The sequence below is a fragment of the Cololabis saira genome, chromosome 8, assembly GCF_033807715.1.
Source record: "Cololabis saira isolate AMF1-May2022 chromosome 8, fColSai1.1, whole genome shotgun sequence".
Lineage (NCBI taxonomy): Eukaryota > Metazoa > Chordata > Actinopteri > Beloniformes > Belonidae > Cololabis > Cololabis saira.
The window spans coordinates 8,349,216-8,370,814 of record NC_084594.1 but is presented as its reverse complement, the minus strand read 5'-3'; the positions used below and the strand labels follow the sequence as shown (position 1 = coordinate 8,370,814).

Genomic DNA, 21,599 nt, shown 5'->3' with positions numbered 1-21,599 from the left:
GATGAAAATAAAAAGTAATTTTTATCAGAATGAAAATCAGGGCCGATGACAACGGTGCGTGATGACGTCACACGTTTCATAAAAAAAATAATAAAAAAGTTACCAAGTGATTTTATCTATTGATTCATTGTTGGTTTTACCTTTCACGTGATAAGCTTGGAGTTTTAGTTTACATGATCGTTTTTCTTCCATGGTGGGGAATTATTTATTGAATGAAAACCAGGGCCGAGGACGACGGTGCGTGATGAGGTCAGAGTTCCATCCCCGGAACGTCATCAGGCCCCGCCCCCAATGCTACATGCTACTTGTAGCTAGCTACTTTCTGTGCTGCTGCTTTGCTTTCACTTGTTGTTGTTTTTTTGAGGGGAGAAAAACACCGACAAAAACACACATTTAACCCTCACAGGAGCACCAGTGTGTCCGTGTGGGAGCCATGGCCCTGCAGGGCTCCGAGGAGCTGCAGGTGGAGGAGCCGGAGGAGCTGGACGACCAGGACGCGGCGAGCGTCTCCCCAGCCGAGGAGATGACGCTGCCCTGCGGCTCCGGGGGCGACGAGGGGCCGGGGGACGCGCTGCTGCTGCCCTGGGACCGCTTCTCCGCCTGGCTGCACTGCATCTGCGTGGTGGGCTTCGACCTGGAGCTGGGCCAGGCTGTGGAGGTGAGTTAGGACCAGGACCAGGACCAGAACCAGGACCATTCACCACCAGGGAGGGATCCGACTATATCCCGGACCAGAGCACACAAATACAGCTCTAATTCTCACCGCGGTTGAATTGGTTTGATATTGGATATTGGACATTCAAAGACATCCATTTAACTTGTGATACATACCACCGATTTTTTTCATATTGCTTGTGATGTGTTCATGGTCATCTAGACTATATATCACAAGAGAGTAATTATTATAAAATCATATTATGGGCTGATTTAATGAGGTTTAATGATGATTTAATGAGGTTTAATGGATTCAACACCAAATGAATTCAACACCCATAAAACTTGTGATACATAACACCGATTGTTTTCAAACCACTTGTGATGTGTTCATGGTCATTCAGACCATATATCACAAGACTGTAAATAATTATTATAAAATCATACTATGGGCTGATTTAATGAGGTTTTATGAATTCAACACCCATAAAACTTGTGATACATAACACCGATTGTTTATTATGGGTGTTGAATTCATTAAACCACATTAATCAGCCCATAGTATGATTTTTTTTTTTTTTTTTTTTTTTTTTTTTTTTTTTTTAAATATAAATAATTACTGTCTTGTGATATATAGTCTGGATGACCATGAACACATCAGAAGTGGTTTGAAAACAATCGGTGTTATGTATCACAAGTTTTATGGGTGTTGAATTCATTAAACCTCATTAAATCATCATTAAACCTCATTAAATCAGCCCATAATATGATTTTATAATAATTACTCTCTTGTGATATATAGTCTAGATGACAATGAACACATCACAAGCAATATGACCAAAATCAGTGGTATGTATCACAAGTTTTATGGGTGTTGAATTCATAATATCCAATATCCAATATCAAACCAATTCAACCGCGGTTTATTTGGAAGGGACAGATACAGAAAACATAGACAGACATAAATGGCTATCTGATGCCTGTATCATAGCGTTTATAGCGAATGCTAATTTGCAACACTCGTCCCTAACAGGGCTCACATCAGAATTAAAAGAAAGGAGTTAGAAAAGTACACATACTTGACATGCCCTTACAAACATTAAAAACATACACAATACAAACATTAAAAACATACAAAATGACACACATAATAAGAGCTAGCTTGGCTTATCTAGGCCTATCTGCACACACATCTCTACTGCTATAATTATTCCAGCATATAGCCTAACTATCCTACCTATATATGGTACTAATCCTTTGTAAGAGGAACCTCATCTACACACCCACACACAGCTACCTACACTTCTACATTTCTCATGAAGATTTATTATAGTCATTTTTATTTCCAATTTTTTTGCCACTTAAAATTTGAGCAAGGCACCTTTTTGCAGTTGGAAGTTGAATTCCAAGGTTGTCAGAGCAAAAACACCTGTTACCACAAAGCTGATGACATGTCAGTAAAGTTTTGGGTCTACAGTAAAACAGGGTTTGTTTCACTTTCTTTAGTGACTGAACAGCCAAAAACAACAACACGAAAACCCTGCAGAGCTCGGACGTATATTTTAATAGGAGTAGTTGTGTTTTGAATTATAATTATGTACTTGTTTACGCAATTTAATTTAATTACCCAATTAATTTAACAATGTGTATATTTTAAATTGCATATAATGTTATATAATATGTTATGGACTTTTATTGAGTGAATTTTATTCCATTTATTCATTCTCATCTCTGCTGCTGACACTAATAATAATAATGATAATAATACATTTATTTAAGGCGCCTTTCAGGGCACACACCATTGATTAAAAGAGCAAAAAAAGGACAACAAAATAAATGCTTTAAAATCAGAAATCATCACACAGATATTGCCAGATTATCAGAGCATTTTACAACAGATGCAGACGAACTTCCCAGGAGTTAGCCGGGTCCATTCACCATTATATCACTCAGGCTTTCATTTCTCATGAAGATTTTTTATTCTGCAACTCTTTGGTAATTTTTATTCATTTTTTATTTTTTTGCCACTTGAAACTTGAGTAAGGCAGCTTTTTGCAGTTGGAGGTTGAATTCCAAGGTTGTCAGAGCAAAAAAACTGTTATCACAAAGCTGATGACATGTCAGTAAAGTTTTGGGTCTACAGTTAAACAGGGTTTGTTTCACTTTCTTTGGTGACTGAACAGCCAAAAACAACAACAACAAAACCCTGCAGAGCTCGGACGTATATTTTAATAGGAGTAGTTGTGTTTTGAATTATAATCATGTACTTGTTTACGCAATTTAATTTAATTACCCAATTTATTTTAACAATGTGTATATTTTAAATTGCATATAAAGTTATATAATATGTTATGGGCTTTTATTGAGTGAATTTTATTGCATTTACTTATTCGCAACTCTGCTGCTGACACTAATAATAATAATAATAATAATAATAATAATAATAATACATTTATTTAAGGCGCCTGTCAGGGCACACAACATTGATTAAAAGAGCAAAAAAACACAAAAACACAACAATATAAATCCGAGGGGGGGGAATTAAAGTGCGGACAGACGGGCGATGGGCACCGTAAGGCTGATGGACGAGGCAGACCTGAGAGTCCAGGACATTGTTAATTTTGGTCTGAATATTTTTCTATAAAATCTGTTTTTTCATTTACAATAAATGAAGTGTCATACGTAAAAATTAATTTGCACATAAATAATTCAGATTGTCTGTAAATGACTGGTAGGGAGTTGTTAAGATCTGTTAATACAATACGATCTCCTCCTTTTGTGTGAAAGCTGTAAATCCCTGGATGATAAAGGGTTGGTGGTTTGGTTTGGTAATGGCGTCCGGCTGTGTGGTGACTGCTTTTATTTGTCTTTCAGGTCATTTATCCTCATCATTCCAAACTGTCAGAGAAAGAGGCAAGTCAGTCTGATTGATAAATGTTCATTTTGAAGGCTTTTCAGATTCACCATCATTTACATTTGAAGTGTGTCTCTTGGCTGGCCATTGTGCTTTTTTTTTGCTACAAAAATCACTACATCAACTTAAACAGACGTGATTAAAAACAATATTTTAATATATTTTTTTCTTTCAGAAAACAAGCATCTGTTACCTGTCTTTTCCTGACTCCAACTCAGGTGAGTTACCTGTTCAGCCTTATTAGACCTCTAACGTCTGTATTTCCTTCAGAAAAATCGGTACCGCAGTTTAGACTGGAATCATTTTATGGTAACGCATCAATTTATGCTCAAAGTTCATCCACAAATAATGTTCAAACATACTTTTGATCGTCACCGTTGAATAAGTTCTGAAAAGCAAAAGAAATGTTGAAAAAAAGTGATGGTTTAAAAAGAAAAAAGGCAACTGCTGAATCCAAAAATGTCATTTTTGATGAATTCTAGACAATGTTTTTCAACAGAAATATTAAGTAAACAGTTGTTTTCAGGTATCGTTTTATTTTGTTTGATTACTATCAAACAAACAATGCACCGTGAGAAAGATGTGGCGACCCACAACCAGAAAAGCAGAAAAATGAAGATGATGATTATTTCTGTCAACATAAATAAACTGAATAAGATGTGATACTATCAGCCACGGTCGGTTTAAAAGTGCTGGCTTTGCTTTGGTTTTCCGTTTCTAAAGTAATTGGTGCTTTTGGAAGATAATTTAAGATGTCTGGGGAAAAAAACCTTGGTATAATGAAAGGATATGGATTGGTTTACACACACTTTGGCAAACAGTGCTGTTGGTCAGTGTGTGAAGTGAGAGTGTGGGTTTGCATGCAGGTGTGTCTTTTTGTTGACTGTGAGTCAGCAGGAGCTGAGGAACTTGCCGGCCTTTGGATGAAGACAGGATTAGGATAAAATGCTCACAGGGCTGCTATAAATATTTACGTATGATACACTGTAGGTGTGTGTCAGATGGTGAGGCATGAAACTGCAGCTCACTTTCTCCCTAAGAGTCCCCCATAAATTCAGTCTCGTATCTTGATCAGAGTTGGCTTATGTGCCTTTTTACATTTGCCTTCACATCTCAGGAATGAGTAGCGAGACATGATTTATTGCACCGTATCTACTTGTGGGGACTTTGGCTTTGAAATGAGACTGACTGGATGTCTAAGTGCTGACACTCGTCTCTGAAGGGCATTTTAAATCAGATGCAGACATGGGATTAAAACATTTGAAATAAAAACAGAAAGTTTAAGCCGTTAGAAATTAAACACTTTTAACCCCACACCGGCACACTGAGCTCCTCCCAGCCAGTTAACAGTTTGAATATTCAAGCTCCAATGAATTCCTTTCTTTTCACAGAGGAAGACCCGGAGTTTTATATGCTAAAGCTTATAATAAATGAAATATTAAAACATGGTTTTCTTAGCTTTATTGAGGACTTGGCCTGCTCAAAACATGCTTCTGGGCCATTTCAGTCAGTCAGGAACTCTTCTCAAGGAAAATGAGCCTTTGCCAGCCAGTCGGCCGGACTATATATAAAAGATGGAAGTTGTCAGCTGGCGTGAGGCATGAAGCCAACAAGGAAAGTCACTGCCAGGGACTTCTGTGGTCCCAGGAGATTCACGTTAGGAGACGTTTTTAGCTTTTCTCTTGAAATATTTAATCAATCCTTGCAGTTGTGCATATGTATCATGCCTCAAAGCTGCATATTTGAATCCAATCAGGCATCAAGCCTGTGTTAAAAAAATCGATTCTCTGATTTTAAATCGAATTCATATGTCTTAAGATGTTTTTTTTTATTTTTACATTTTCACCCGGTGAACGTTAATCCCAGTAGTCACGTCATTTAAATCCTGCATGCACATGGTGTGAAACTAACAAACAATGAACATGGAATCAAGTTTAATACTAATATTAATATGTTGCATAACTACAGTCATGTGATTCAGGTAACAGCCTTAAAAAACATTTTTTAATAACACTTCGGATTGGATCAGATTGATTCGAATCGTGATAATCGATTCTGAATCTTAAGAATTGGAATTGAATTGATTCTTGACATTTGAATTGATCCCCAGCCCTAATCAAGCGTTGTCATCTCAGTAACGTAACGTGTCCATCAACGGCAAGTAGTTGATAAATCACTCTTTTTCTTTGTTGTTTTTCACTTAATTACTTTTTGGTGAAAAAAATGTGTATGTCTAGTAATTTGAATATGATGCAATATAGATGTGAATACATGTATACATGGTATTTTCCACTGTTTTGTGGCCTTATATTTTCCCTCTGAATAGAAAAGATGCTGTGCATCATTTGGGTTGTGAAAATAAGTCCAGAGTTCTGGCTGCCTTTTTCTTGGCCGGTCTGTAAACTCTGGTCGTGTTTGTCCTGAGGTCCTAAATGTTTGTAGAGTTGCAGGAACACGTTTGTATACCGTGTTGTACACACTCCAGATTACGGTAAACAGGATCACCCAAAATAATTTAACCCCAAATATGTCAGTGATGTGGTTCAGTTCCTGAAGAGACGTTTTTGGCTTGATGCTCCTGAATGCAACCCGGCAGGATGATGTCATTGTGTGTTGGCTGTGCTCCTGGGACTGTGTGTGTGTGTGTGTGTGTGTGTGTGTGTGTGTGTGTGTGTGTGTCTCAGATGAAGAGGAATGCGGTGAAGTCTGCCAGAGCATGCTGCTGTTTGTGTCCAGGATGTGGAACTCTGTTTACCCGTCTTTAATGTTCTCCTCTCACACACTCGCTCCGTCTGTCTGGGGTTGCGCAAAGATCACGTTGAGGTTAGATGCCTTCGGATCACACACTGTGGGCTTCCTTTTTTTTTTTTTTTCCTTTTCCTCTTCCTGTTTGTGCAAATGGTGAGAACCAGGAACATCAGGTCGAGCAACAGTCGATCCAAACAAGCGACACGTCTGCTCGTCCTCTGTAACAAACATTTCTGAGCTTTGAGTGAATTTGATTAAACTCCATTTTCACCATCGATTGGAGACGAGCCGGAGGAGGTGGCTCCGTTGTCTGATAAGGATGTCTCCTGGTTGCCTCCCTGCTGAGGTTTTCCAGGCACGGCCCCCAGGGTGCATGATAAATATCGATCCGATATTTATCGGGCCAATATCAGGAATTATGACGTCATATCAATAAATCTGATAATATTAAAAAATAGCTCCGATATACGATAATAAAAGTTCCAGTAAAGATTGCACAGTTTTCTGGGGTGCACAAACTACAGGTGAATCTAAATTTAAAAAATAATAAATATGAATATGTTATCTGTATCGGTCTTAAGAAGCAGGAAGTTATCAGTATCGGCTTGAAGAAACGTATCGTGCATCCCTAATTTTTTTCCTAGGAAGTAAATTCAAATGTAGAAGGTCCTACACTTAATGTAAAGCTGTGCGTTGTCTGCGTCATTATGGTAACTTACTCTGCTCTTAAAATGCAAACTAATCCAATTTTAAAGAATCAATGTTGCTGTTTTTGCTGCAAAGATTTAGAAATGTTGATATCTCATTGATTCCTTTCCACACTTTGACTCGAGAGGCCGGGCAAAGACGCTGTGGAAATACAACGGTTGAACACTTGGTACCGACATTCAACAACAACGTGTCGCGTTTCACTGGGTTACATTTGTACTGACTTAAATTGCATCTGCCTGAACAAACAACCAAATGTTTTGCTCAGATTTTCTCAGTAGAATCGGCTTCTTGAATGACACGATTGACAGTTTCTGGTGCAAAACTGTTTACATTTAGTAAAAGGGAAATCTTCTTGTGGTGTTTTTTGATTATTATGAGGCAGAAGTACTTTTCGGTGACCATGAACAGATCACAGCGACATCCCTCACAAGTCTGCAACCACATGCCCCTTTTAGATCCCATTGACATGATATTGTCCAGTGAAGTCGGAGTATGTTCTGGCTTAGATGGATACGTGCAGGTCGGGGTAACATTACACTGCTCTACACTCATTTATTAAAAGAAACGGAGTTGAAATAGAAATATGCCCCACTGAGGAAGACGAGTAATCCATGAACAAATATCTAAGGTACAGCCTAACCTCGCTCGCCGACGCCTCGGGGGAAGTGGGATGGATAATTGTTTGGCGGTATTAAATTGGATGGAGTTGCAGAGTTTGTGTTTTGGCTCGCAGGCGTGTGGGGTGAAAGAAAAACCTGGACTCGTCCCTGCCGTCTCCCACTTAGCTACGAAGACAAGCCAAGCTGTGACCATGGAACCCAGCAGAACTAAACTAAACTGACTTTGACTGTTAAGAAAAGTCTTCTCAGGTTTAAAGTCTCATAAAAAGGGCAATTTGAGAGCCGTTTTTTTCTGGATATTTAAATATTCACTTCAAAGCGGATGCCGGATCAGGCATCGCCCCACAACTATTGCAACTATCATAGAAGTAAAGTGATACAGAGGTCGAGCTGGTGTTTGTCTGTCAAGTTATCTGCGGATTTTGCATGAAAGTCTGCCCAAACTTGAAAAAGGTTAGGATGGATCAACTCAGAACTTTCTTCTTTTACTTTTCCATCTGTTTACTTTTTGAAACATCCACGAGTTACCAGACAGTCAAGAAGGTTTTAAAATCAGGTTGAAAACCTTCACAATGCAAGAGAAAAGAGCACAAAATATATGCTTCCCTGGAAATGGCCAGTACTTGATGTTTTCCCCTTTTCAGCTCCAGACACCTGAGCTCTCTCAACATATGCTCACAGTTTTCTCTGATGTTTTCTGACCCTCCACCACTGATGAAAACCTCAGAGTCAGTTTCCTTCTTCAAAACAACAGTTCCATTTCTCTTATTTCAAAATAAAGTTCCTGTTCCTCAGAAACTGACATCGCACCGACCAAAAGACATCTAAACGAATATCTGAGCAGCGCTGCCAGCATTTGCTCCGTTGATCTGAAATGTCTTATAGTGGTTTACTTTGGTAAACTTTACGCTACAAAGATAACCTGTATTTTAACGTCTTCAGCATTTATTTATATTCAGTCAGCTGTAAAACAGGAGAATGTCTTGCTTAGACCAGATGAACGTGTTGGTCAAGCTGATTACAAGTATTTTGTGGTTTGGCCTGACGAGACATTTTCCTGGTGAGTAAAAGTGTAATTTTGTCAGATTGTGACATTAATGAGAACATAATGTAATGTACTATATTTATACAGCACTTTTCAACAGCCTTTCGGTGTGCCGAAGTGCTTTACAGCAAGTAATAAAAAGGAGGATAAATAAGAACAATACAAACAATAAGATAAAAGTTTCATCACACTACTGGGTGTTAAAACGTTCTTAAATATGTGTTTTTTAGCCTAGATTTAAAAATACCGAGGTCAGAAATAAGCCGCATCTCGGCGATGAGCTTATTGAAGAGCCAGGGTTGATAATTGGAAATAAAACTTGATTGTTAGTGTTAATGATTTTAAGTGTTTCCGTGGTAACTAACCATCGTACGTCCTGTGTTTCCAGGTTGCCTTGGCGACACGCAGTTCTGCTTCCGCTTCCGTCAGGGCTCCAGCAGGAAGTCGTCGCTGGGGTGTTTCCTGGAGAGCACGGACAGAGACGCACCGCCCTGCCTGAAGGTCAGGAGGTCACCGGCACTACCGGGGAGGCTCAGAGGGCCCGGGTCCGTTTTAATGCTTTCTGTGTGTGACTGTGTTGCAGAGGGAGCAGGGTCATTACTACGGCTACGTCTACTTCCGTCAGGTCCGAGACAAGTCGCTGAAGAGGGGATACTTCCAGAAGGTCGGTGTCGGTCTGCCGCTCCGTCACCCCGATTCAAACAAATCTGAACCTCAATTCCTTTGTATTGAATGAATGAATGAATGAATGAATGAATGAATGAATGAATGAATGAATGAATGAATGAATGAATGAATGAATGAATTATCTTTATTTCGACAAGTACAAGTTATTTTACAAAACAAAATGAAAAAGTAAAATAAACATTGCTTTTGCCGAAAAGGTGTTTTCACAGCTCATTTCTTCTTTTTCCACCAATAATTAATAATTATTGCTCTTGTCTTTATTTTATGCCTTAGTATTACTTTTAAGCAACTTTTGGGGTGGCTTGGGTTGGAAACCAAGATTTTTTTTTAAATTTATATATATATATATATAACAAGCTGGTAAAATGTGAAATTACAATTGAAATTCCTACAAAGTGCTGATATAATTAATTAGAATAGGTAGTACTTAATGAAACCCTGAAATGTAATCAATTTAAAAATATGATTTTATATGACTTATATATTATAAGCAGTTAGCAGCTGCTTTAATCTTGTGAGTTGTGAACAAGTGATGTAATAGATGTTTGAGTATGGAAGTATATTGATGATACTTTACAAATATAAATATCAAAAAAGTCCTTTTTATTCGTTCATTTCTGTCCCCAGTCCCTGGTCCTGATCAGTAAGCTGCCGTACGCGACCTTCTTCCACTCGCTGCTGAAGATCATGGCTCCAGAATACTTCGAGAAGCAGGAACCGTGTCTGGAGGCGGGTCAGTGTGGTTCCCTGGTGTATTTAATTGGGATGTGATGATGTAATTGTATCTTTTACATTCGAGAAGTTTCCTGTAAACCAGGCTGGTGTCATATATTTTTACATCAAACATAAAAAAACATAAAAATCATCCTCCGTTGCTACATCCTGGTCAGAATATCCGGTTGGACCAAACAGCCTTTCTCGTTCACATCAATGGAAAAACCGTAGATTTTGTATCGAAATTTAAATCACTGGATTTTTTTTTTAAACGTTGTATTAGTAGAAAGGAACACTTGTAGTGTAGTGAGGGTGCAGCATATTTTTATCCCAAAACTGGCAGAAATCCGATCCGTACTTCCAAAACAAAGTCAGCTCGGCAGCAGCTACAACCCAAAGCTACAACCGCGAAAGCGTTTATTTATTTATCTTAAATAGTTAAGCGGTGTGCTTGGGGCACTCGTGAAAGAGAGAATCACAGGAATACATTTCCTGCCAAAACCTACGGAAGAGTATTAGGGCCAGGCAGGAGAAAAATAAAAATAATATTTTAGAGGAGGAAGATTTTTTTTTTTCATTACGCACTTCGAGAAAAAAGTCAAAATGTTGAGTAAAAAAGTCGAAATGTGGAGAAAAAAGGCGAAATTTCGACTTTATTCTTGAAATTGTATTTCAACATTAATCTCGACATTTTGACTTTTTTCTCGAAGTGCTCAATAAAAAAAAATCTTCTCCTCTCAAATATTTTTTCTCCTGCATGGCCCTAATACTCTTCCATACAAAACCAACAATAAATTACGAAAAATGTCTGCTTGACAAAGGGTCAATTGGTTGTCTTTAACAAAAAAAATCATTCATCAAAAATAATTTTGTAGAGTTACTAAACTACTTAACAGTTGGTAAACGAAACCGTTTTAAAATTTTTTTTTATTTCCTCCATAAAAGTTTTTTTTTTCAAGGCTGTGGTTTTATTTGTTTTCTGAATTTTGACCATTTTTTTCTGTGTGTTTTTGACAGCTTGTAATGACATAGACCGCTGGCCGACGCCTCATCCTGGACGAATCCTAACGCTGCCGATTATGGGCGTCGTCATCAAGGTACACACACACACACACACACACACACACACACACACACACACACACACACACACACACACACAGTAGGTAAACAGCTCATGTTGACTTGTCACAGCAGGTTGAGAACCGGAGTAATTAATGATATTAACAGCGGCTCTGCTCCATTTCCCGCCGCTGCTCGGCCTGGAGGCTAAAGCCCTGAAACAGGTTCATGTGGGAAAAATCTGTCTCGTAATTAAATTTTTTTTAATCCTTTAAAATGCATCAGGCCTTTTGGAGGCTGCAGTTCTGTATCGTTGGATGCCTTCTGTCAGGGCTCGTGACCAGTTGGTGACTCTGCAGGCAGGGACAGCCTGGAGGTCGTCTAGAGGTTGTGGATTGTTCCGTTGCACACAGAGAGATAGTTTAATGTGTATTTTAAACTATGTTAACCGGGAATCTCCTCGCCTCATTATGGGGAGAAATGTTACTTGCAGATCATTTTTGGGAATATTTTTCCTTGTAGTTGCATAATTGTCCGTTTTGAAAGGAAAACTGAACATTAGAACATAGAAGTGTGTTTTGTGCAAAATCAACCTTAAATGCAACTTACTAAACCACCTAAGACCCATAAAATCATTTTTTTACAGCAAAAAAAGAGGAATTTAATGCCTAAAATACTGCGAGTTGGGGACTGTTTGTTGGCGCGTTTATGTGCAATAGGACACATCTGTATTAGGCTATGGCGTTAACATCATTGTCCAGTTTTTATGAGCAGAAACAGTGTTAACAGCTGATTAAAATGTGTAGAAGGACAGACTGAATCATGGCATTTTCTTTTCTTTAATAATGTTTGAATTTTGTCCTTCAGGTTCGAATTCCCACCTGTTACGACAAACCAGGAACGTCGCAGCTCGTCCAGTCTGCCCAGGTAACAGAAATGGACGATACGTTGAGGGGTCATGGTTTCAGTACGACATTTGTGCACCAAGTAAATCGTAAAACTCTGCGTCTGCTTTCAGAGCGACAGTTTGGTGTCCATCGTGCTGCCAACCATCCATGAGGTCGACCTCTTCAGGTGAGGCCTCCTGGTACCAGCTCCGAACCTTTGCAGGTGGTTTTACCCCCATCTGCTGTACAGTGGTGGTACTGCGGGTAGAACCGTTATCCCTAATTATACAGCCGAAGATGAGTTGGTTTACATTCCTCCGACCTAGCAGAGCCTCATTGGAGCCATCATGCATAACTATACTCAATAAAGGTCATTTCCTCTGTGTAATATCAGCGTATTCTGCATCCAGATTAAGTGAATAAATAAATAATCCACTTCCACTGACATTTCAATCAATCAAAGTTAATTTATAAAGCACTTTGCACATTGTATGTAGCACAAAAGGCTTTACATGTTCAAAAATGGTTTAAAACGGGGCCCAAACTCCCCCACCTCTCACACAAACCCCACTCCCCCACATGAAATCTACTATAAAATGATAAGAACATGATATAGTATGAAATGTAAAATAATAATAATATTCATTAGAATAAAATAAATAATAATATATATATTTTTTTTTTAAATAATAAATACATTTTTAAATAATTCAAAATAATGAAATACATTTTGAAAAAAAGTTTTGATAAAACTGAAATAGTAGATAAAATGATAATGATAAATGTAATTAAAAGCAAGGGTTGCTATGGTAAAAGTAGTTCTACAAGATAATTTGGTCAAAGCTGCTAAGTTTGACCCTCATTAAAGAAAATCTTATGAGTGTAACAAATAGACAAATATATGTGATTTTAGCTAATAAAAAGCAAAATAAGAGTGTTATGAGTGCTGTTGATGCGCACCTTTTGAAAGTGGTGAACTTTTAACGTTCTGCAGCATCAGCACTCTTATTTTCTTTCTTTTTAGCATTTTTCTTCCCTCCATTTGTGGAAAACACGTACATTTGCCCAGATAAACTTTCTATGCAGACCCAACCCAGTTATGTCACTGTAACTTTCCACTGCTGGTTTCAAGAAGAATAAAAAACGACTGATCGGCAGTTTTCCCTCTCTGTCCAGATGTTTCTACCCGGTCTTCTTCCACATCCAGATGCTTTGGGAATTGGTGCTGCTTGGGGAGGCGCTCGTCGTCATGGCGCCGTCGCCTGCCGAGTCGTCGGATACGGTGCTGGCTTTGGTCAGGTGAGTCGAGATGGATCTAATCGCACCCCGATTGTATCATGTCCCTTCGGTGATTAATGAAGTATTATTAAATTACTATAATCTGTTTAATGTGGAATTGACCTGGATAGTCTTATTTATTAAGTGCACATTTCCTCTTGAGTAATGCCTGACATTTCCTCGTGGGGGGGGGGGGCGCCTCAGATTAATTCGTCATCCTCTCCCTCCTCTCTGCAGCTGCATCTCTCCTCTGCGCTATTCCAGCGACTTCCGGCCGTACTTCACCATCCACGACAGCGAGTTTAAGGAGTACACAACCCGGACGCAGGCGCCGTGAGTACAAACGAGCCTCCGGAGTTGTTACCAGGTGGAAACACGGACGATTCTCCGGGGAGAGAAGTGGTCGGTCGGTTGCTCCTCACAATCGGAGAACGCAGTCGGGTCACAGCTGGGTGTTCAGATGGGATTGTCTCACGTTTTGAGCGGCTGGTGTGCTACTTGGATAGAAAACAGAATAAATGTCAAGTCAAATTGAAGGGGACCTATTATGAAAAACAGGTTTTCTCTTGCTTTAACATATATAAAGTGGTCTCCCCTCAGCCTGACAACTCATAGAAGGAGGAAAGCAACCAAATTCTGCAGTGTCTGTACAGCCGCCCGGATGAGCCGTCCAGTGTAATGTGGATCTACGAGCCAATAAGATTCTGCTGATTTGCGTTACGTAACGAAAATGCAAACCACGCCCACAACTATAAAACCGTGTAACTGCATCCGAGGGTCCGACTATCGTAGCACTGCGTGACATCGGACGCTCTCTGTCCATCTCCCTCCAGCAGCTGCCACTTTATTGAGGTTTTTGTAGTGAAATGAGGAGGAATCATAAAGAGAACTTCTCATTTCAACTAACTGGACCAGCCGTTCCTCATCCATGACCGTTTCCTACAGCGCTTTCAACCGGCTTTCAACACGAGCGACAGGAAGAAAATAGAAGCAGGGCGTCCGACAAATGTTCAGCTCAAAACGGCCAGTTAGGACTGTCCAATAGAAAATAAAGCAATGGAATTGATTTTGTCGCTGACGCTTGTTCGCATCGCATGCAGTTAGGACACGGTTTAATAGTGTATGCAGCCGGCTGCTCTACTGCCCGGAGCGAGGCTTTGTGCCTTCCCCTGCTACATGTCATTCAGGCAGCCAATTAGACTCATCACTGGAAAAAAGTGAAAATTTACTTGAAAATATTATATAAATTGTCAAATAAGTTATTTATCTGGTGATGACTCTTGTTTTAAGTGTAATGAGATTTTTTCACAAACATTTTTAACTAGAAATAAGACAAATATTCCTGGTAAGATTTTGAGTTTTTGCAGTGCAGCGTCATGTGTGCGACCTGTGTTTACAATTTCAATTGTTATTTCTTTTTTTTTTTGTCTCATGAAGTAATATGTGCGATTGAGATACGTCTAAGTACTACTTTTCCGTTTGTGTTGCGTTCAAGTGCGTGTTCTTGCCCGGGCATCTCGACGAGATGCAGAAGGGGACATTTCACTGCCACCGGTTTTTCATCTTGGTTTTATTTACAAAATGTATTCATTTATTTAGCGGAGAAGGTTGACATCGTGTGTGATCTGTTGCTCCGCAGGCCGTCGGTCATTCTGGGAGTGACCAATCCCTTCTTTGCAAAAACCCTGCAGCACTGGCCGCACATCATCCGCATCGGAGACATGAAGCAAGCAGGTAAACGCTCCCGTCGCATCTGTGTGCGTCTTTCTGTCCCCATGAAACTGTTGTGATCATGTCAGAATAAAAACTTTAAACAAAAAAAGACTTGTTTCAAGAAAATTAAGATTATTTTAGCCTATTTTGCTGGTTTGAATAGTCAAGAGGAATTTTTGACCTACATTGGCAAACATATTTTTGCTTTAAATAAGACATTTCAACTAAATTTAAGTTTAAGTTAAATTTAATCTAACCATTTTATCAAATCTAGAAATATTGTGCCGGATTTGAGTGAACGGGTCACTTTAAGTGTAAGATGGATCCCAGTCAGCCCTGGAACATCGACATGAACCTTCATCACATATTTCTTGGACACCGTGTAAACGTTGAAAGGATGATGCCATGGTTCGCAGCGACACTTTAGAGACCGCTCAAAAACCAGTTATTGACCTTATATTACGTTTCTGTTCCTCACAGGGGAGGTGGCCAAGCAGATGAAGGTCAAGAAACTTAAAAACCTCAAAACTCTGGACTCTAAACCTGGTAAATATTTCATACTCTATTTTTATTTGATTCATTTTTAATTATTTTCTGACGTGATTAATAACCACTGACTCAGATTCACATGAATCAGACTGTTGGCTTACCTGTTGTGTGTTGCAGGTGTGTATACTGCGTATAAGCCATATCTCAATAAGGATGAAGAAATCATCAAGCAGCTTCAGAAGGTAGGAAATATTCTCCAGCGCCGTTTAAACATCTCTGCTCTGAATGTGTTTTATCATTTAACTTTTATTTTATTTTTTATTTTCAGGGTGTTCAACAGAAGAGACCTTCAGCAGCACAAAATGCAATTCTTCGACGCTACTTCCTAGAACTGACTCAGAGTTTCATCATTCCACTGGTAACGAGCAGCCGGTTTTATTTATTATTTATTTATGGATGTCCTCTGGTTCCTCCTGTGTTTGTCCAGCTTTGGTGCATTATTTTTGTTTGTGCTACTGTGAGCAAGTCATCAAATTGATGTTTTTTTTTTTTTTTATTATTTAAATCCAGATAAAATGGTTCTTCTGTGTGTGTTTTTGCTACAGGAGAGGTACGTGGCCAGTCTGATGCCTCTCCAGAAGTCCATTAGTCCCTGGAAGAGTCCTCCTCAGCTACGACCCTTCATCCAGCAGGACTTCATGAAGACGCTGGAGAAGGCTGGACCCCAGCTCACATCACGGCTGAAAGGAGACTGGATGGGACTCTATAGGTACGGACCAGGACTTTAACTGTTCTTTTTTTAATTTATATATGTACTTTTTTTTATTTGATTTAGTTTTATTATTTGTAATTTTATTTAGTTTTATTATTTTTAATGTTTTTGTTTTATTACTTTTAATTTTGTTTCATTTTTTATTTAATTTTGTTTTATTTTTTTATTTTTATTATTTTTTATTTTTTTTATTTTTTTTGTGGATTAATTTTATTTTCTTCTTGTATTTCTTTAGAATATTCTTTTTATATCATTTCTTAAATATTTAATTTTGTTTAATTTAAAAAAAAAATTTGTTTTATCATTTTTAAAATTTTTGTGGATGAATTGTATTTTTCTCTTGTATTTTTTTCAGAATATTTTTTTATTTCATTTTTTAAATATTTTTCAAATGTAATTGTATATTTTCGTTTTTATGTATTTATTATTTAATCTTTAATTTGTATGTAATTCATTTTTATGTCGATCATATTTTAGTGATAAAACTAAAACATCTAAGGGCAGAGACGTCTCCTTACCCTGATGGAAATTTACATTTTTTGTGGACTTCCGTCTGGTTTTCAGGAATTTCCTGAAGTCTCCCAACTTCGATGGCTGGTTCCGCAACAGAAGACGAGAGATGACGCAGAAACTGGAAGCTCTGCACCTCGAGTCGCTGTGTGAGGAGGTGAGGAGGAGGAAGATCATCGCTGTACCTCTCCATCCGTTTGTCCGTCTCTCTCAAGCCTGAATTATGGTTCCGCGTTAAATCAACGCAGAGCCTACACCGTAGGGTACGCGGCGACACGCACCCTACGGCCCTGACGTGCACCTCCCAAAAATTGTAACTACGCGTCGAGTTGACGCAGACCAAACGCAGACCAAGAGGGCTGTGATTGGTTTGCTCGGTAGCGACGCATTTCCGGTTCGTGAAGCAGTCGTGAACTTTCAGCGCTCTTTTCTTCGTGTGTGTGTGTGTTGTTTTTTTGTTTTGGTTTGGTTTTTTGCACAATAGTTGTCCTAATCTCTTTGATTCACTGTGAACGGAAAAGCCGGAAACTAAACAAAGTATCAACTAGCGCTCTCGGGGGGGGGTACTGCACCGCAGCGAAATGGAGTAACGGAGAAGTCCGAAGGGTTCACGACAGCGTCACGGCAACGGCGTATGTTCTGCGTTGGTTTAACGCAGAACCTTAATTCAGGTTTCACTCATCTGTTTTCCGTTTGCAGGATCTTCAGCAGAGAATCCAGAAGCACACAGAGGTGGAGGCGGTGGATCTGGTTCTGAAGCTGAAAGATAAGCTGGTCAGTACAAACATCTTTAACGTCGCTCCATCGGTACCTCTTATACCGGGGGTCGGCAACCCGCGGGTTAGGGTTAGCGCCGCCCTAGTGGCTCCCTTGAGCTTTTTCAGAAATGTTTGACCTTTTTTTTTTCATTTTTTCTTCTTTTTTTTCTTTACTTTTTTCTTCTTTTTTTCTCTTTTTTTCCTTTTTTTCTCTTTTTTTATTCCTTTTTCCTTTCCTTTTTAATCTCAACATTTTTCTCGAAATTTTGACTTTTTTCTTGACATTTTGACTTTTTTCTCGAGATTGTACTTCAACATTAATCCCAACATTTCTACTTTTTTCCCGAAATTTTGACTTTTTTCTCAACAGTTCTTTTTTCTCGACATTTCGACTTTTTTCTCAGAATTTAGTCTTTTTTTCTCGACATTTAGACTTTTTCCTCGAAGTGCATAATGAAAAAAAAAATCTTCCCCCAGTTATAACTAATATAGAAGCATGCAGCATGTGTTGTCTTCATTCTACGGCTTATACAAGACTCAGTCATTTTTTACGGCTCCAGACATATTTGTTTTTTGTGTTTTTGGTCCAATATGGCTCTTCCAACATTTTGGGTTGCCGACCCCTGTCTTATACCATTACTTTTACTCCGAGTGTTTTATGTGCTCAATAAGCTCCCGCGGAGATCAGTGTTGATTAAGGCAGTGGGCGTTTCTGTGCTACAGACCCAGGCGGAGCGGGAGCAGCTCCCGGTGCGACCCGGGACCCTGGCCAAGCTGACGGCCCACATCGAGGCGGTGATCCTGGCCTTACCAGAGGACCTGCAGGGCATCCTGCACAAGCCCCCGACGCCATGACCTCTAACCCCTCCTGTCTGCAACACTAACCCCAGTTTGAGCTTGCTGAATTTCTTTGTCATGGTTGTGGGGGAGGGGGGCTCCCTTTTACCCAGACCGGGTCCCAGTTTGAGGTCTTGCTCGGGTTTAACGTTTTAAAGAGCGTTTTCGATGCACAAAATGAACAGCCGGCTTCACCGACGCGGCGGGGGTCGGAATAAACCCCGACGTCCCGGGCGATCGCGGGGTCTGGAAGCCACCGGCCGGATCGGGCCGCAGCTGCCAGGCCGGACCGGAGTCTTCTCTTCTCGGAGAGACACAGAGCGTTTGTACTTTAGAAAACGAGGAGAGGACGACGCCTCTGGACTCAGCAGACCGTCTCGTCGGAGACGGCGGTGGTCCGTGTGCAGGAAGAACAGAAGTGTTTGACCTTCGGCATTTTTACCTCTTAACATCTTGATTTTTACTTTTTAACTCTCTTTTTAACTCTCTTCATCCATTTTTTTTTTAAATTTGTTTTTAAAACAAGTGCACTTCATCACTACGTAAGCCGGTGTGCCCATCACTCATACACACACACACTTACACACAAACTGAAGTGAGCCAAGCAGTGCTTTATGATTCCATTTTACTAGTCGTCATTAGAGCATCACACACAGGTAACCAAGCATAGACATATATACATGTATGTTTGTATATTTGTCTATGTAACCAAGCATAGACATATATACATGTATGTTTGTATATTTGTCTATGTAACCAAGCACCAGCAACCCTTTTTACCGGAAGGGACACGGGTCCCACCTTGTTGCTGTTAAAGTTTGCTCAGGAGCCAATCACATCATTGCATCCAGGTCACATGACCGCCATCTAGCCAATCACAGGCGTCGTGAGATATTCAAGCTTTGTGAAACGTGCAGAAGCTTAAACATTTGTCTTTTACTGAAGACTGAATGTAAAACTGGTGTAAAAGACTTTTATTACAAATATATTCTGGAATATATTTCCACATCATGCAATAATCGTTTTCTGTTAACGAGAACATTTTAATTGCCTCACATTGGCACAAAAATGACATTTAAATGACAAAACCCTGCGAGGCTTCAGAGTAAAACTAACATAAGTAAATGATTTTGGGGGCTCTTAAGTCATTATTTTTATAAAAAGGAATTTATATTGAGCCTTTTGTCGGAGCAGAGTAGTCATAAACTAGTCCTTACTTTTAATTATCCATCTTTATCAACTATAAACTATTTAGGTCTGTAATTTTCTAGTAAAGACTGATTTATGCTTCAGATGTGTTTTTTTTAAATCGTGTGAATTATCCAAAACCCGGCGCGTTCTTGGCGTCAAAGGTTTTGTATTTGAGAGGCTCGTGAATGTAAAAGCAGTCTGTCTCCGTGAGGATGCTGTTGCCTAGTAACGGCTTTTTAACGGGTCTCTGCGGCAAACGGACATGCGCAGACTTCCGGCTGAATTAGTTAAATGTTGCTGCTTAACACCGTTTTTTTTTTTCATGTCAAAAATATAATGTTAAAAATAATGTTAAACTTTAACTTTTTTAAAGCAGCAAAAAGGACCGTTGTTGATATTAAAATATTGGCGTCCGTTTTAATTTCAAGGAGTATTTGACTACTTGGTATCAGCTCTCGCAGTGTTTAGTCTCTATTTTCATCAAAAGCCAGCCAGTAATGTTGACTAAAAGACTCTGTAAAGTAATAATTAAAGACAAACCGAGAAAGAAACCAAACAAGACGACGTCGTAAAAGCCACTTGTCCTCCGAGCCAGTAGGGGGAGCCCTTGAGCTGAAAACGACTGAAGTTCCTCTGCTGCTTTAAATACAGATATGTTTTTAAATGTAACATTTCAAGTCTGCAGAAACAGATTTATTACATTTAGTTTGTGCCAGGGGTAGAAAAAATATATAAGTAACGATAGTTGTTTTACAAAGCACATTTAAAAGTCAGTGAACGTAAACGCACAAAGCAAAACAAGAGGGGCGAGCAGAAAGGTTCACTAATACAGGTGTGAGATAGAACTTCAGCAATAAAAACAGTTCCTAAAATAAATAAATATGGGGTGAAAATAATCAACCGGGTTAAAAGCCAGGGAGAAAAAAATGAGTCCTCAGCTGTGATTTAAATGTTTGACTGACAGTAGAAGTTGGCAGCTGTAAATCTCCACAATAAACTAACATTGACAATTCTGTGCTCAGTGGGAATCCCACTGGAGGAAACGATTTAAAAAATAATGATGTATATTGTCTTTTTCTGGAACGAACAGAGGCGTATTTTCACTAGAAAGGATGAATTTAGGCTTGGAAACGGTCTTGTTATGTTAAGTTTAAAGTTATGTTGTAGTGACTGAATATTTGACTGATTTGGCCGTTTCTCAGAATGTTTACCATTAAATCTAAGAAAGGAAGAAAAAGCCTCCGCCAGTGGGAGTTTACCGGGGTGGTCGATGAGGCCTCCCGACTGGTTTCAGTAAAAATGTGAGGAAGATTCTTCTCACCTTTAACTCCTGAAACGTCACTTCTGGTCTAAAAAAAAGAAGAAAAGTGTTGATGTTTCTGCTCAGGATTCCCTGCGCTGCTTTAAAGAGAAGGAAAACCACTGCTGAGTTCAACAAGCGAAAACCACAAACAGGGTTTTATTTTATTTATTTTTTTCCATGTTGGTGTTTTGTGTTTTCATCTAACAGCTAAACTTCTGCAAATGTATAACATTAATGTTTAAAAAAAATCCATCATTGGTTAATTTGAAGTTCAGAAACATTCCTGGAGCTCCAACAGGTTTAATAATCGTGCAACCGGTCAAGTCGGAGAATAAATTACTACGACTCATTTCATTTGTATAAAGTTTGCATTTTGTCTAACTTGTCAAACTAATTTTCTTTTATTCTGTAACATGTTTTATAATTGTTTGAAATTCGCCTCGTTGTTGACAAATTAAGAGAGTTGAGAGAAAAAAAATGCTGCTTGGAAAAACCTGTGACCACTAGTTGTTGGGCAACTATGAAAGTTTTATATTTGTTTTAAAAAGATACTTTTAATTTTTATGGAGGGCTGCAACTCTGGCGAGTGGGGAGTTTTTGTACATACAGATGTAAAGTGAAGAGGCCCATGTACTGTATGACGGTTGTACAAGTATTTTGCTATTAAAGCAGATGTCTTACTAAATGCAGAGATGATTGAACTCTT

General features: G+C 39.1%; 1 protein-coding gene across 1 annotated transcript; it reads left to right on the top strand.

The window, feature by feature from the left end:
* The first annotated feature begins 297 nt into the window (after positions 1–297).
* Positions 298–21,599, top strand: LOC133448284 (protein DENND6A-like). The gene is made up of 19 exons (XM_061726667.1): positions 298–658; positions 3,529–3,567; positions 3,744–3,786; positions 9,081–9,193; positions 9,276–9,356; positions 10,007–10,112; positions 11,111–11,190; positions 12,023–12,082; positions 12,174–12,229; positions 13,219–13,341; positions 13,558–13,653; positions 14,960–15,054; positions 15,514–15,579; positions 15,700–15,764; positions 15,851–15,940; positions 16,128–16,291; positions 16,859–16,961; positions 17,504–17,578; positions 18,286–21,599. The coding sequence occupies exons 1-19, from the start codon at positions 434–436 to the stop codon at positions 18,415–18,417; spliced, it is 1,812 nt and encodes a 603-aa protein (XP_061582651.1). The 5' UTR covers positions 298–433; the 3' UTR covers positions 18,418–21,599.

Excerpts from the sequence above, each read along its gene's own strand:
- LOC133448284 (XM_061726667.1), top strand. The coding sequence starts at position 434 with ATGGCCCTGCAGGGCTCCGAGGAGCTGCAGGTGGAGGAGCCGGAGGAG. Across the intron at positions 12,083-12,173 it reads AGCTCGTCCAGTCTGCCCAG|AGCGACAGTTTGGTGTCCAT; the intron begins GTAACAGAAATG and ends GTCTGCTTTCAG. Across the intron at positions 13,342-13,557 it reads ACGGTGCTGGCTTTGGTCAG|CTGCATCTCTCCTCTGCGCT; the intron begins GTGAGTCGAGAT and ends TCCTCTCTGCAG.